The sequence below is a fragment of the Papilio xuthus genome, unplaced genomic scaffold, assembly GCF_000836235.2.
Source record: "Papilio xuthus unplaced genomic scaffold, Pxut_1.1 DF825946.1, whole genome shotgun sequence".
NCBI lineage: Eukaryota > Metazoa > Arthropoda > Insecta > Lepidoptera > Papilionidae > Papilio > Papilio xuthus.
Window position 1 is genome coordinate 6,071,802 of NW_013532703.1, and position 17,042 is coordinate 6,088,843.

At 34.2% G+C, this 17,042-nt stretch overlaps 1 protein-coding gene across 1 annotated transcript in view; it reads right to left on the bottom strand.

Moving 5' to 3' along the window:
* The window catches only part of dsb (scavenger receptor class B member debris buster), a 70,876-nt gene that overhangs the window by 25,251 nt on the left and 28,583 nt on the right, over positions 1-17,042 (bottom strand). Inside the window, exon 3 of the mRNA XM_013321620.1 lies at positions 10,260-10,468. Within this exon, the coding sequence (XP_013177074.1) occupies positions 10,260-10,395 (136 nt within the window). The 5' untranslated portion in view covers positions 10,396-10,468. The remainder of the gene's footprint in view (positions 1-10,259; positions 10,469-17,042) is intronic.

Here is a 17,042-nt window from a genome sequence, read left to right on the forward strand (position 1 = left end):
ATAGACGAGTTAAAGGGAAATTAAAAGTGTATAAACTTTATATTCTTTTCAGTGAAATAATTGGTTCGTAATCTTGCAACATCCTGTAGTTATAACCGATGTTCTATTGATTGTTTATAAGTCACATGGTCGAACCTGAGTCATCGTATTGTCCCGACGGACGATCTCCATGATGAGAAACTCGCGTTAGAGATCTTACTAAAATTATAAATGCGAATTTTGTCTTGGACTCTCATTTAACCAGGTTAGACTGTATTAAGCCGGGACCTACTTTGTTTAGTTCGTTAAGAATCAAATTGATCATTAGTTTTAACATTTTTTTATTTCTTTGTCTTACGCCAAATGTGTTAGATACCTAAGGCTATGTACATTAAGGGCACTGCATTACCAAACGCGGAAAGAAAAGTACAATAGAGTAACAGGTAATTGTAACAATGGCACTTGTTATACTGACCAAATTCACTGCATTAACCCAGCCTAGTAATGCTATCGCACGAGGGTAGAACAGTGATACAGAGCAGTTGAGATTGCAGTACTCTTATTTTTTACGCACACTTCGCCGCGCCTGTGTCAAAATAGAGCCTTTGTGCCAATATACATCCTGTATACTAAAACATACGGGATGTTACGAATGCATTCGCATAAAGGCTGTTACGGTATATTAAAGCTAGACGAATTATCAAAATGTGTCAAAGCAACTGACATATAGAGTTATATTCAATTACATGCATGTTCGAATTCAAATATCAATATGGCTTATTAAATGTTAATTTGTCTACGGGTTTTGTTCTATCGGCTTGTGCAGAATAGCAGTACTACGTCTTCTACTCTGTGACACTGTTCTACCCTCGTGTGAATAACTATTAACCCAGTCCGGTGTAAGTGATTCCGACCGGTTTGCTGTCGTGTCGGTATACGCAATGCCGACACGCTCTATACACCCGTACCAATTTTATTTGATAGGCTAGAAAATGTTAGCTTAGAAGGTTGTTTGAATAGACAACATAGAAGGCTAAGAAAAATTTTGGTAGACCTCTAGCGTGCAGCAAGCGGCTACCTGAATACACTGTAATGTCATAGCGAGCACTGTCCATAGACATCCACAATTGTCTATGGCCATTTAAATAACCTACCAATAATCGACGGAGGAGGGAACGCACAGAGGATATTTCTAATTCTTTGCGACTTCTTGTCCGTTAAATTTCTATCCCCTTCATAAGAAAAGGATGGGAAGAGAAAGAGAACTAAAATTAGGCTTTTAGACATACGTTTTAGACGAAACGTGGAATTGCTTTCACTTCAAGCCTGTTTTTTTGTTTGTTTTATTATCTGTGTAAGCCAAAAAGTATATTTTCTGTATCCCTATCGATTATTAAATCGTTTGTTTCGGCAATGAGATTATGATTTATAGCATAAATTTATGATTAAATTAAACATAGTGATAATGAACTGAACATATATTCTAGGTCACAGTTATATTTGTTTGAATATTAAATAAATACATAATAAACAAGTTTAGTATCAAAGTCCGCGCGAACATAACCGGGTGACACAGTTAGCGAGATGGCCATCGGGTGATGAAACATGTTACATCACCACTCTCACTCCGACTCTAACTTAATTACTGCAATAAATTTAATAACCATCACATGTAATGAACAAGCGCTCGCTTTACGCTTTACGAAATGCATTTCTTACATGTTAATATTTCCGGGTAACAGGCCCATAATTAGTTAGTCTACCCTAATGATCCCCAGGATCCTAATTAAGTTCTCTTTCCCTTCCCATCCTATCCTAATAAAGAAAAGGATGGGAAGTGGAAGTGGACTTTCCGGATGAGAGGATGCATGGGATTTTCTTTCTTTGCATCCTCTCCTCCGTCGATTAAAGGTAGGCAACGCATATGCAATTGCGTATGTCTATGGGCAGCAGTCACTTCGCTATTTCAGCGATTTCAGGTGGCCGCTCGCTCGTTTGCCACCTTATGATATAAAAAAAGGAGTTCAACTGGACCACTTAGAATTGTACATAGAAACTCATGTCTTATAACTAGCTTTCGCCTGCGATATAAAAATAAAAACTTAATTAGTAACCTACGAATTCTTACAGACTATGTTCTACATCCATGCCAAATTTCATCGGAACCGAAACGCGAACATTCGCATTTATAATATTAGAAAGGCGTATTTCTTAATTGACAATGATTTTAAGGTATATATTTGATAGATTTCTTGATGAAAATAACTTTAAGTAGTTGCATCTCGTCTTTCGGGTTGTCTATCCAGTTGTTGGCCTTTTAATAAATAAAATTTGAATCTATTATTCAAATCGCGATATCGTTATAAAGTTAAAGTATACAAAATTAATTATAGTTAGTTTTTAGTTATAGAATTTATTTGTTTAAATAATAGATAATTTAACTTAGTTATATATGAACTAAGCTGCAATATTACTTAACTTAAATACTTAACTTGTCTCCTTATTTCGAAACATCCGGTCTAAGTTGTTATATGGACAAACTACTATAATTATAAACTTAACTAGCAGTCGCCTTAGACTCCGTCCGTAAGGAATTAAAAAAACTTAATGAGTAACCTGTGTTCTTCCAGATTATGTTCTATATCTATGACAAATTTTATCAAGATTCGTTAAGCTGTTCCGGAGATACCTTCAAACATCCATCCATTCATCTAAATATTCGCATTTATAATATAAGTAAGGTTAAATGTACTCTTAGTTGTCGACTTAGGTATTTTACTTTTCAATATATTTTATTGCTTCAGAGCTGTTACTTAATTACTTTGACTTCGACTTAGTATAAGCTAGTTTTGATTATCAGGATTACTTAAGTGTTCATTTACGACTATGAGTGTGTCTGTTATATACTAAAATAAATAATCGCTGCAACATAGAGAGATTGGCAAAGATAACGTTCAAGGCAAGATTGTGACACACCTCTCTTGTTTCTAACAAGTTATTACCCGTGACTTTGTACGGGGAGAATTAAAAAAAAATAGTAATTAATATAACCTATATTACTTAGTAATAAAGTAGCTTTCTAATCGCACAAGATTTTTGAAATCAGTCTAGTAATGTTAGAATTAATTCGTTATGTATAATACATATAAAGAACTATTTTTAATATTACCTAGTTGTGCCTCTCGATTTAGCTCTTAAAGGTCATATAATGTGCAATCTTATTAATATTATAATTGCGAATGTTTGGTTAGAGCGATTGATGAACGTTTGTTACAAGGCATCTCCAGAACAGCTACGTGGCTGAAATTGGGAATAGATGTAGAACATAGTCTGGGAGAACAAAGAGGCTGCTAATTAAGTTTTAATAATTCCTTGCGGACGAAATCTCCAAATAAACGTAAACCTATAATGGACTGTCAATCAAGTGGTGGATAGGCATCTACTATGTTAGCTGGTCCCATCTTTTGGCTACATTGCTTAACATCAGGTTTGATTATACATTATCTTATATCTTTAAATGAGCAATTCTTGTATATTTTTCGATGTTACCGATAGAAAAAGTTAAGTTGATGTTTAAGTTCATTATCGATAAAACACGAATAAAATGTCATTTTCTAAAAATGATTCCTAGCTAGATCGATTTATCGCCCCCGAAACCCCCTATATACTAAATCAATAAAATTGGAAATCTCGGAATCGGCTCCAATGATTTTCATAAAATTTAGTATATCGGGGGTTTCGGGGGCGATAAATCGATCTAGCTAGGAATCATTTTTAGAAAATCTCATTTCATTCGTGTTTTATCTATAATCAACTTAAACATAAACTTAAATTTTTCTATCGGTAAGATCGAAAAATATTATTCATATTTCATCATTTTATTAGTAATTCGTACTTAAATATAATTTCCAAAAAACACAATTAAAAAAAAATACCGGTCATCCAGGTACTTCATCATAAAACTCAACATTTTTACCACCTTTAAATGTACATACAACCTTCTTCCTCCTTCCCCGCATACTTAAAGTCCCGTACACAAGATTGTGTTCTGCATGTGATATTTTTAGACGTAATATTTTGAATGGCAGTTGGTATTTAGAACGTTTGCTATAGTTTTTGTGAAGATTTACTTCGAGGCACATTGAGTTAGATAACGCTAACGTAACAATGGCTTACTTATAACAACAGTTGAAACATTCTTTGGTATATTCAGACATTGATACTGGTGTTAGTTTATTTAATATTTTATAGTTCTAGAATACATAACATAAATAATTGTCTTTCTAACTAGCGGTCGCCCGTGACTTTGTTAGCGCAGACAAAAGTATAGCCTCTATATGTCCACTTACATTGGCTACTTTAGCGTCAAAGTTGTGTCAAAATCTGTCCATCTGTTCCGGAGATTACCAGGAACAAACGCAGCCTTGCCGGCAGAAATACATATAGACGGACAAATATTACAACAATTGTTTTTACGCCATAGAAGTATAAATAAATCTGTGTTACGTCAGTAGAGAATACGAATAGAAAGAGACTTCAAACTTGAAAATCGGTAATGTTAGGGAAGAAAAACCGACATTATGCCGGTGTATCAGCGCAACACTAGCCTTATTAAAATATCATTGTTTATGTCCCCTCACTAATCAATCTGACATTTGACTTTGTAACGAAAGTGCGCTATTCGCGCCAAAGGATTCTAACTAATGTCTAAAGACATCAAGATAAGAAAGAATTTATAAATTACCATTTGAATGCAGCAAAAGATAATTAGGAAGGAAACGTGAGCCCCCTCAGTTTAAAGTCCGTGTTATGCTGTTTTATTATCAAAAAGATATTGATTCGATATCAGGAACGGACTTCCACTGTTGATAGGGCTGTCACTGACCTTTGATAACTTTTATCTTCACTTATTTCACAATACAGTGCACAGCTGAAGTCAAGGGCGGGAACTATTTAGGACAGGGTCAAGGCTCTTTGAAAATGTTTATGATACTTTGTTTTTGTATGACTTATCATTACGATTATTAATATTTAAATGTTAAATGTCAATGTCTTCTTGTTATTATAAAAATTCAGTAACATATTCATTGGTGTTTTATATACAGGATGATTCATAATGGAAGGATCAACATTTGGAATTAGAGGAACTTAATATCGCTTGAGCCAAATTTATGTTCCGCGATTTTCAATACATCATGTATAAAACTAGCCTTTTATATGCCCGTTTGCATAAGCTACCTTCTAGATAAAGTTCCGTCAAAATAGGTCCGTTCCGGACATTACCCGGGACAAGTACGGCCTTGCGGATATCCAAAAAAAGATCTTGACATACAGACAGACGGACGGACAACAAAGTGATCAGTCAACAATCTGCTAATATTGCATGAGAAAGGAAAATGATACTAAAATCAAATAATTTTTAATTTAAACTTTCGTTGCAATAATATATTAAAAACATAAAATACTCAAAAAACTGTTTCGGCGACATAAAAGAAGCGAGATATTTACAATGTCGGACAACAAATATATCAAGATCCCATCCAACCATTTTAAGACCATGGTCCATCCAATTTCGACACGTATTTATTACTCTGTCATATATCTTTTGCGCGTAATAAAGAAACACCTGATTATAGGGATGTGCCGATGTCAATAAAACATCTACAAGGTAGTGATGTTTTTTACAATATCGATGATTTAAGTTACAGGTATTTCGTCCATGTTAATAATCGCGTGTCAGGACCGCATTAACTCAATGGCAATGACAGTATTAAGCAATGAACGTTAAATCATCACTCATTTAATGTCTTTAAATCTTTGATATAAAATAGCACACATATTGATTTAAAACTAGTAATGAACATGGAGTGTCGGTGGCTCAGGGGTCAAGCACTTGACTTGCAATCTGCAGATCCTTCGAGTCGATTTACATGCGTACATTTATCCCACGTTCTTACGGTGAAGGAAAATATCGTGATGCTGCACATATCTGCGAAGAAATTCAAAGATATGTGTGAAGTCAACCAACCCGGACTTGTGCGGCGTGATTGACTATGGCCTAGCCACCCCTACCTTAGGGTAGGCTCAGTCTCAGTGGCGACGTATCTGATAATTATACGTCTGTCTTCTGTGTGGTCGTGGTATTGTGCTGGGCGAGGCTCATTGGTGCAACTGGTTGTTGTTGGTCTCTACCACTGTTAAAAAATTGCTTTTGCTGACTCTACCTTCGATTTGAAAGCTCTGACGTAACAATGTGGCGCAAGTTGCATTCTTGTTAGCAATTGTACATGTTTTTTTGTATCACATTCCTTAGCTTTTATAACGTACAATTATTAATTGTTTTTGTATTAATCTTACAACTATAATTGTTGTCTACAATGTTTTGAATTAATTCAATAAAAAAAAAAACTATTCACACATTTTTACGTGTAAATTATACTTCTTTGTTTTGTTATAAACGTATAAGATACAACATTTTTTTTAACTTGTTACAGTCAATTAAGTAAATTAAGTTGTTTCAGTAATAAAAGAGTCTTAAATCTATTACATAAAATAATAAAAACGAATAATTAACTAAAATATATTATTAAAAGGAGTCCCTTTAGGCAAGGTTCCGAATATACTGGCAGCGTTCCCACTTTGAATAGCTATACTAATTCTATGGCCGAGGTAGCTGCCAGCTCTTCGGTCCCCTGCCTTAAAACGCTAGGACCCCAAAGAACAAGGGTTTCGACACCGAATGGGACAAATTTCTTCGGAGCATAGACCCCTGTATTTGCTTGCTTCTGCCGCTTAACAAGCAGCACCCGCTCTGTTGTTGGTCCCATGTAGATAGAAAGGGGCCAGCGTATCTGAACAGGTTGCATCCCATATAGCACCCGACCCATCTTCCATGGAAACAAACTTGTTTCTAGATCTAATATTCCCAAGTTTCAATTGTTTCTATCCTCCGATTCCTTGCCCTTCCCAATATTTCCTCATATTAATCGCGGAATGACGCGTGTCTTCTGTTTTATGGCATTCCAGCTAGCGAATCGTATTCCAGCAGTTGTATGTGGGTTCTACCATTGTTAAAATTAATAGAACTATTATTGTAGGTTGCAATCTAACTGCAATAATAAGTGTTATTTAATCGGCTTTAGTATTTTTTATAAAACAACGCTTAGGAATTATTTAAGGGCTTTGAATGTATCAGGAAGTTGATTATTTTATTTACAAGTACATATGTGGTTCAATTTCAATATATCAAGGAGAATTCTAATAGTTATTTAACTACGTATAATTAATTAAGGTTGAGTTTACACGTGGTAAGGTACTACAAGTACATTCAGTAAAATTATTATAAAATGTTTGGAATGTTTTCATAATGACTAGTTTAGGAAACTTCGATCTACGATTGTTTAAGATTCTTAAATTTAACATGTTTTAAATACATTCGATTCGAAATATTACTAAGTGAACTACGTAGTAATACGAATATTATTTATTAGCTGTCTTCCGCGACTTTACGCGTGTAATTTAAAGGTACACGTCCATTGGCCCTCGCCAGAAGCACGGATTGCTTGATAAATGCGGGCGGCGCGGATGATGGACGCAGCTCTATGTAAAATCATACACAGCAAACTAAAATCCGTTGCGGGCCGTGTGTCCGGTGCGTCCGGAGCGGGCTTACGCGTACCTTTTTAGAAAAAATTAACAGCCTTCTATTACAGACTGTAATACAAAGTAATTTCAAATGTCATACAGATTTTTCTTTGTGTTACGTGCTAATAAAGGTCAGGTTCAAACTTTCGTGTTTATAATAATAGTAAGATACACGATCCTCTATAATTGAGGGTAGCTTTCTCTATTGTATTTTTTAAAATAACAAATACAGTGTAAGCAACAAGACGACACAGTGACCCAGTGTGTACTGGAAACGAACTCGCTGTGTTGTGTGGTGTGCAATTTTTGTGCATTGCCTAATGATCGCGCGATATGCCATTTTCGTAATTATTATTACATGGTACAAGTTATAAGAGATAGCGAGTTTATTGTAATTAATGATACAAACGATTAAGCAAAAGATTCGTATTTTTATTTGAATTACAAATTTGTACTTAACTATTTTACCTAATTTGAAAATTATATTAGTAAACTTGTAGTGTCTATATGTAGACATTAAAAAAGTAATATTCCACGAAAGAATAAGCTTTGGTTATGATGAAAATCCAATTTTTAACATTTTTGTCTGTCTGTCCGCAAGGTCATGTTTGTTCCGGGTAACTTCTAGAAAGGATAGGCCGACACGAAGGTAACTGATCCACGGGGGAATATTATAGGCTACTATTTTTTTTCCGCGCTGACGAAGCCGAGGCTTACACTCGAATTATTGTAGATATTCAATATGTCAAACCATGCTAAGTGGGGACGAAGCGCAAGTGATGTGAAATATCATTATTCTGTTGTTTCTACAGAGAAACCGGTATTAGAAAAGACCAATAAAATAATTATTACATTAAGACGCTCGCTTGACTGAATTTCTAATCAGTCGCTTATGACTTGGGCCAGAGTGGTGATCACGCAAGTTATGAAGTCCACAGTCAGCTGGTTATAACAACATGACGTGACGTGTCGTGTCGTATTGTGTAAACGGATATTTCACCTTGCAAGAATTATTTGACGACGATGCATTAACCTGATTTATAAAATTTTGTTGTTATTTATATTTTATTGTGTTGCTACTTGAATATTCAACTTATTTAATACTTTTTTTTATGTAATTTTATTATATAATGTATAAATACTTTATGCCACGTAACCCTGAAATTGCATTGGTCGTTATACTTGTATTTTGTATACAATTGAATCAGTTTATTCAAAGAGTATAAGGGTATGTTATGTGTTATACAAATACTAGCTGTCGCCTGCGACTCTGTCTGCGCGTAAATAAAAAAAACCTCCAGACTTTGTTCTACATGTATGCCAGATACAGCGTGATCTATGTTCAGCTGTTCTGGAAATATCTACTAACATACATCCATCCAAACATTCGCATTTATAATATTAGTAAGAAATAAGACTTTGACACTAGTTTATCCCATTTTTGTTAAAGATAACAACAGGAATGACGATATATTTTTTATATAGAGATTTTGGTCTTAAAAACCCACGGTTAATGTTAGAACATTCTCGTTTGCGCATATATTTATTAATTAATGGTCAGTTATGGCCACCAACAGTTATAAATGAAATTAATAAGGTCGTCATTAAATTATAACCTAAATTTTCTGACTGAAAAGTTTTTAACTAACCAAATGTATCAAAATCAACATATTACGTAATTCTGTGTCTGTTTAGAGCCTTGTGAAATATTGATCAAGGAAATATTTGAGTCGGAGAAACTTGTCTCAAACGAAAGGTGGCTATCTGATAAATGTCGCGACCTCACGGCGGAACTAAAGTGGGTGGGGTGAAGGGGGAGATGCTTAGAGATCCGAAACACCAGGTCAAAGTAACCTTGTATTTATTAACCAATGTATATTTTTTTGCTTTTAAATATTACCTGATTTCTGTTTATTTACCAACGTTTCTTGTATCATTCCAACTACGCGCTATGCATGTGCTAGGATATGGTTTGCGACAAAGTCGAATGACGGGATTCAAACCGTAGACCGCGTGATTGGAAATCCGTACCCTTAACCATTAGGCTATTCGCGCTTGACATCATGTGTAAATAAAAGTGTGTAAGTCTACAGAAACATATTCAGTTTAGGTCAATAACAATAGCGAATAACTGGCAACACAAATTGGATGCCAATTCGTCCGTGAAATGTTGCCACACCGCAAAATACAACAGTAATACGCACTATTTACAGTTTCCCGCTAAATGAACACATGACTAATGATACTATATTATTTTAAAACATAAAAATAAATTATAATAAGCTAACTAAATTAACCAAACTGATGTCATCATCTTCCGTCCATCATTCCCAACGCTGCTGTGCGAAGCAGGAAGTATCGCGCAAACCGCACGGTTGTGGATTGCCAGCCATCGAGATGGTGTGGATGGAACCTGGCGGTCTGTCGTATCGTGCGATGACGGAACTCGGCGGCACGAATCGTTCCAAACAATTCTTCTGAGCACTCCCCGTGGTAGATGCGGTAGAAAATGCAGAGGGAATATCTACCAGCTGTCATATCTGAATTCACCCCCTTCTTACGCATAACCTCTTTCACACACATCCATCCATACTTTTGTAATATATATAAATCTACAACTGTTATATAAGACTTACCATGGTTTATTTTGCCTTGTTGCGATATCATCATGTTCAGTGGCAGAGTCCGCTTGTCTCCGGATATGCGCGGCGCGAGGCCGAACAGCCTATTCCGCGCCGACTGGCCGACAGCCAGGTACTGCTTGTAACCCATACTTCTTCTTTTCTCTTCTTTATTTTAAGTTTAAAACTCTTTGAGGTCGCATTCGTTCAGTCGATAGGTGAATCTGTAATTAAATGGTTTCAGTTAGTTTTTGTTTAGAACAAATATTCGACATAACTATTCGAGTAAGTTCCGACGTAAATAATTTTATCTCACAATTTTACCATTTTACTAATATTACAATAGCAAATTGACAATTTACGTGCCAAATATACGTAAATATTCGTTGAAAATAGCATATTTAGGTTTAAAACAAATCAATGTAGAGAAAAGCAAAATAATAATATGATTAGAAGTAATTCTTATTAAGCTATATTTTCATTTAAAAAGTTTAAAGGGTAGTATAGATTACAGCATTTACTTGTAACAGAACAAAGAATCGTACTTTGAAAACAGTGCTTTTATCAATATACCATTCGTAAGAACATTACCTTACAAATGCTTAACAAAATCCTCTAGTCTATATTCACCTTAAAACAAATAACGTCGTCCGAATGCGTCATATTCATTTACTTACTCTTCATAGTAACAACTTTGTAACAAAATGTCGTCCACTTAAATTGCCATTGCTATCTATATATTTATAGTAATTTATTTACAATTATCGATTTAATAAGTAATTATTAAAAACTAACGAGTCATACGTTTAAACACGCACACTTTAAACGTGACCGTGAACGAATGAGTTGGTCCTTCGAGCCGGATAATTAGATAACACGTGGTAACAAAATTAAAACTAATTGACGACAAGTTTTGCCGCGTGAGATTCTCATACATCTTTGAATTTGTTTACGGATGTGCAGGTTGTATTACGATGTTTTCCTTTACCGTAAGAACATAGGATAAATATCTCGCTGCTATACATCCCTACTGAGAGGCTCGGAGTATACCTTAAAGTTAGGTGTGACTGGGCTATAGTCAACTACGCTGACCCAGTGGGAGTTGACTTCACACAAATATATACGAAAATCTAAAAACAAATTGGTGCAAGATACATAAACACATACATATTTTTTTCTGTGTCCACCTTTGTTGGTCAATGGTAGGAAATGGTCTTTGGGCAGCTGTCGCTTCGTTACTGCGATTGCAGATGGCTTGTTTGTTTGCCACCTAACGATGAAAAAAAGGCGGATGAATTCGGACTTGTTAATTAAAATCCTGAGATTAACAACTGTGCTATTGACTCTCCTAGTATCCTATAGAGTTGAATCTCAAGATGCATTGTGCAACAAGTCAGAACACCGACCTCGCATAAGCGAATCCGAACACACTTCCATATTATCTTTATATACTGACAGACTGAAATTAATGTATTTATAAAATCGAGCTTAAGTAATCGACGTGACTCAATAAATCGTCGGAAAACAATACACCGTCGTATGTTAAATGTACGAGTCGTATATTTACAATGGTTTATTGATGAATTCTAAAGATTTAATCACATTCATTTACCGTTTTTTAAATCGGTCCAGTATATAAGCACGGGTTAACATCATCCATCAAATTTATTTTCAAATAGCTGTCGCCCGCAACTCTGTCCGCGTGGAATCAAAGGGATAACATAATTAGTAGCCGTTCCTCCATATTATGTTAGAAACATTCTTCCATCCAAACATTCGCATTTACAATATTAGTATGATTAACACTGTCTTTAATTTTTTTTCTACAAACACGTCTGATTCTCAAACTACTATTAAAACAATGGAAGATAAGTAAGTAGCTTTGATAAACGTTTATAAGAATTTCTAAAAAATCTACGTCGATAAATAATAATTTAAATAAATAATGTGAATAATACAGTTTAGTGTATTTTGTATTAATGACCTTAAGCCGTTGAAGGGTTAACATATGATACGCGGAGACCGTCTGAGATGTGTCCCTGACCCAGTTGGTCCATCGCAAACGTTCGCCGCGGGTTGTGCGGGCCCCGGTTGGGACATATCAGCATATTAATGAAATACCACTATGTATACCAAAATGGTAGCTGCCATCAATCGAGCGGCAGTTCGAAGGTTAAAGTCGAATATATAGTCGAAAAAAAAATATTTTTGTAATAAAAGTTTTCGGTAGTTTTTGTTATTTACGGCTATATTAACATGTGAAGATTTTTATTTGGGAAAAATTGTTTTATTTTATGCCTTTTTTTTAGTTACGGCATATAAAATCCAAACATGTTAAATGTACATTTTGCGTGTTTAAGTAAATCTTGAAGTAAAGAAATATTTATTACTAGTTGTCGCCTGCAACTCCGTCCGCGCGGAATTAAAAAGAAACTTAATTATTATTTTGTGTGTTCTTCCAGATTATATTCTACATGTATGCCAAATTTCTTGAAGATCCGTGCAGTCGTTCTGGAGATATCTTCAAACAAACATCCATTTATCTAAACCAGTGGTTCCCAAACTTATTTTGTCTACTGCCCGCGTTGAGAATAAATATTTTTTTAACCGCCCCCATATTTTCACATATTTAAAAACCTCTATAACTTCAAATTAAATTAATTGATTATTGTGACCTATGTATGTATATTAACGGAGAATTCTAAACGAAACTTTTACTATAACCCGCAACTTGAGACCTGCAGCGCCCACAAGGGGGCGTTATCGTCCACTTTGGGAAAGACTGATCTAAACATTAGCATTTATAATATAAGTAAGATTAAGTCATAGCAGACGTTAATATTTATTGAATTGTTACAGTAATATATTCCGATTTATACAACGTGTTTTATTCGATTTATCGAACTAACAGGAGTTGTTGATGGCGACGTTACGGAGAATTTAATATCTAAGCTAGGGTTACCATAACTAAGCAACAAATTGCTACTACTTGATTTTACTTAAATAACATATTTAGAATACTGTTTACCTATTAATTTGATATCATATTAATATTATAAATGCGAATGTTTGGATAGATGGATGGAAGTTTATTGGAATCTCCAGAACGGCTAAATTTGGCATAGATGTAGAACATAATCTGGAAGAACACATAGGCTACTAATCAAGTTCTTATTTAATTCCGACTTTGATAAGAAGATATACAGGCCTAATATACAACTTATATTTTCTTCACTTTCGTGGGCGACCGCTAGTCAGATGTACAAGACGTAACACCATGAAAGCTTGCTATAATGGCGAGTTTCATCGGTATTTTGTAAACATGAAATCTTGCATAAAATCTACAAATATCGTTAATCATCACAATTACCTTCGTTTTTAATTTCATTACCTTCAATTATAGTTCCTGCCAACATCCTTTGAATTTACGCAAAATATTTAAATGAGGCAACACCGACTTCCTAACAATTTTATTTCGTGTGTTGATTTTACTGTAAATTACTCTTTGAATGGTACTTCACATGAAAAATTATGTTTAAAATTTTCATCAAACTTTTTTTTTAAAGACAACGTGGTTGAGGTCTTCAGTAAAATATATTTTTTTTATATTTAGCTAGCCAGTATTAATAAAAATAAATTAAATTAAGTATTCCTTGTGTTGACAACCCTATAAACAATGTTGCCAGCTATAACAAACGTTCACTTCCTTATGTTCGAAGATGTTGTGCAACCGTAGAATTCCATTGCAGTGATACTTGTTTTAATACCACTTAGTCTTTATCTTACAAAAGACAAACACAACGGACAATCTTACTAATATTATAAATGCTAATGTTTAGATGGATGGATGTCAGATGGTATCTCCAGAACGGCTGCATGGATCTCGCTGAACTTCGGCATAGATGTAGAACGTAGTATGGAAGAACATATAGACTACTAATCAAGCTTTTATGTATTAATACTATTATAATACATACATATCTGCAGGTCCTGAGTTCGAATCCCGCCATGTACCAATGTGTTTTTCGATTTCCGATTTACATATGTACATTTATCCGACGTTCTTACGGTGAAGGAAAACATTGTGATGCAACCTGCACATATCTGAGAAGAAATTCATGTGTGAAGTCAACCAACACGCACTTGGCCAGCGTGGTTGACTATGGCCTAATCACCCTTAACTTAGGGTAGGCTCCGAGCCCCTCGGTGGGGACGTAAAGTGAGCTGATGATGATGATCCTTTCTTATGTCATTGTTTTATAGTATGTGTGCTTAACCTAAGGGCCGGTATACACAGACCGAGATATTTAATCAACGGTCACCAAACACGAACCGTAGTTTGCAGTAGTTAAAATGCAGGTTGGAAAAGCTCTTTCAAAGAGTACAAAACCCGCATAAAATGTAATAAAAACAAAAATAACATATTAAGTTTTTTTTTTGTAATTTACATCGCTATTAACACGAAAATACAAAGAACTACATCATCAATATAGCAAAAAACATTAATAAAATACTGACATATTCAAATTTCTCGATTAAATCCGCTTTTTTCCTCAATAAAAACAACTACTGGCTATATTTGATAAATATTGGTTTAATTGATTGCTAATAAATATAATCTTACTAATATTATAAATGCAAATGTTTGGATGGATGGATGGATATTTCTTACAAGGTATCTTTAGAACGGTTGCATAGTTCTCGCGTTTGTCATAGATGCCACCACGAGCACTCAGAAGACAAGCTAAAATGGAAGTATTTCCGTATTTTGTTAAATAAAAGTTTGTCCTAGGCCAAATTAAGGAAAACTAGATTTATAAGTTGCATAGGAAGGGAAAATTTCCGCTTTCTATGTTCTTTAGTCTGTTTTTAAGAGTACGTAATAACAATTCGGTATTTTAGCGAATTTAGGAGTCTGTTTGTTTTCATCATAAAAAAATTACTGGTCAGGTTTAATATTATGTATATATGTAAAATAATTTTATGAATATGATGTAAAATTAATTATATACTTTTGACCATGACAATTATAATTTTGTAACAAATACTAAATATTATATTATAATAACTTTGTTTTTAGAAATATTTATAACACTAATTACTAATTAAGAATGTTCAATGTGAGTTAGGTCAGTGTTATTAAAAAAAATATTTTTCCGAGCGTGAAATTTGTTACGAAACTTAATAAAAAAATCACATTTGTAAACGGATGGCTGGAAAAAAAAATTTTTTAATTAAAAAAAAATTATATCTATTATAGCATTTTTTATTATAAAAATGTCTAGCTAATTTTATTTTACTAATATGCGAACATATACATTAATAAATGATTGTTTAGATGGATGGAGGCGGCTACATCCAGCAGTGGATGAATTTAGGCTGATTATGATGATGATGATGAGATGATGGCGGAACGGAATTCGATGAAATTAAGCATACATATAAAACATTGTCTGGAAGAACACATAGACTATGTCTTTTTAATTCCGCGGCGACGGTGTCGCGAGCAACCGCTAGTTGAATATAAAAAACAATACAAAACGTATCATTATATTGAATTATCCCTAATTATGACACGCGAGTCGATAGTGCATTTTATTCTCTAACAAATCGCTAAAAAGGTTAATTATTAATAATTACACATTTATCATAATTGTAGAGCTGTGAAAATTGCAACGCCTTCATATTTCAATTAACGACTCTACGTTTATTATTATTATAATTTCTTAATAATTAATTGGCCGTTTCCATGCTTCATTTGGCATAGAAGAACTTTGTTATATTGTTTACATTGCGTGAAACTGTCAATTGCAAATGTTAAAATTCAAATGCCCAAATGACAACGAAGGCCTTTGTCATTTGTTGAGAATTGCCGTTACCATGGTAACCATACATCTTTGCTGCTATTAGCTAAATATATTGATTACAATAGGCGTTGTCATAAACATGTCTTGACTAATCTATAACCTTCTCATTTAAAACTACACAGAAAATATTGTAAAGGTACACGTACAATGGGTCTGGCACAACGCAAGCACGGTCCGCAATGGAATTTAGTTAGTTTATATGATTTTACATAGCGTCCATCATCTGCGTCGGCCGCATCGGAAGACGAAGCGACATCGTTTAATCCGTGCAGTGCGTCCGGCGCGGACCAATGGACACGTACCTTAAGAATGCATTCATCATATGATATGATCTAGACATTTTTTGATTGATAAAAGAAAGTACGAAGTAGAGTTGGCCCAAATAACTTGAATACAAAATACAGTAACTTAATCTATTACTTTCTTGTATTTGTACCTCGTAAAGATCTGAATATGCGCTCAAGTGAGGCCTTAAAATAGTAAAGATAAAAACAACGCGTAATTTTCTAAACACAAATCTGCACGGATTTATTTAAAGTTAAATAAATAAAAAAAGCTTTCTAACTGTCAATAAGAAAAATATTTACCACTAGCAGTTGCCTGCGACTTTGTCTCTAAATTAAAAAATTAAAAATTAAGAATTATAGCCAATGTCACCTTGGGATAGTGAAGCTTTCCTACATTGGAACAATTTTTCTAACCGATTACGTAAATTCAGAGTCTATTCAATGCAAGCAAACAATCTTTCCTTCTTATAATATTAGTATGGGTAAATCAAAGAAATATCAGTAACTCTTATAAATATACAGGATGTCTCAAAAGAAAGAATGTATTTTAAGAAGTAATAAACATTTTTTTCAACAAACTCCTTACTTTTTTTTTAAATGCAGTTTTAAATGTGAAATTTATTTTGAGACACCTTGTACTAGAA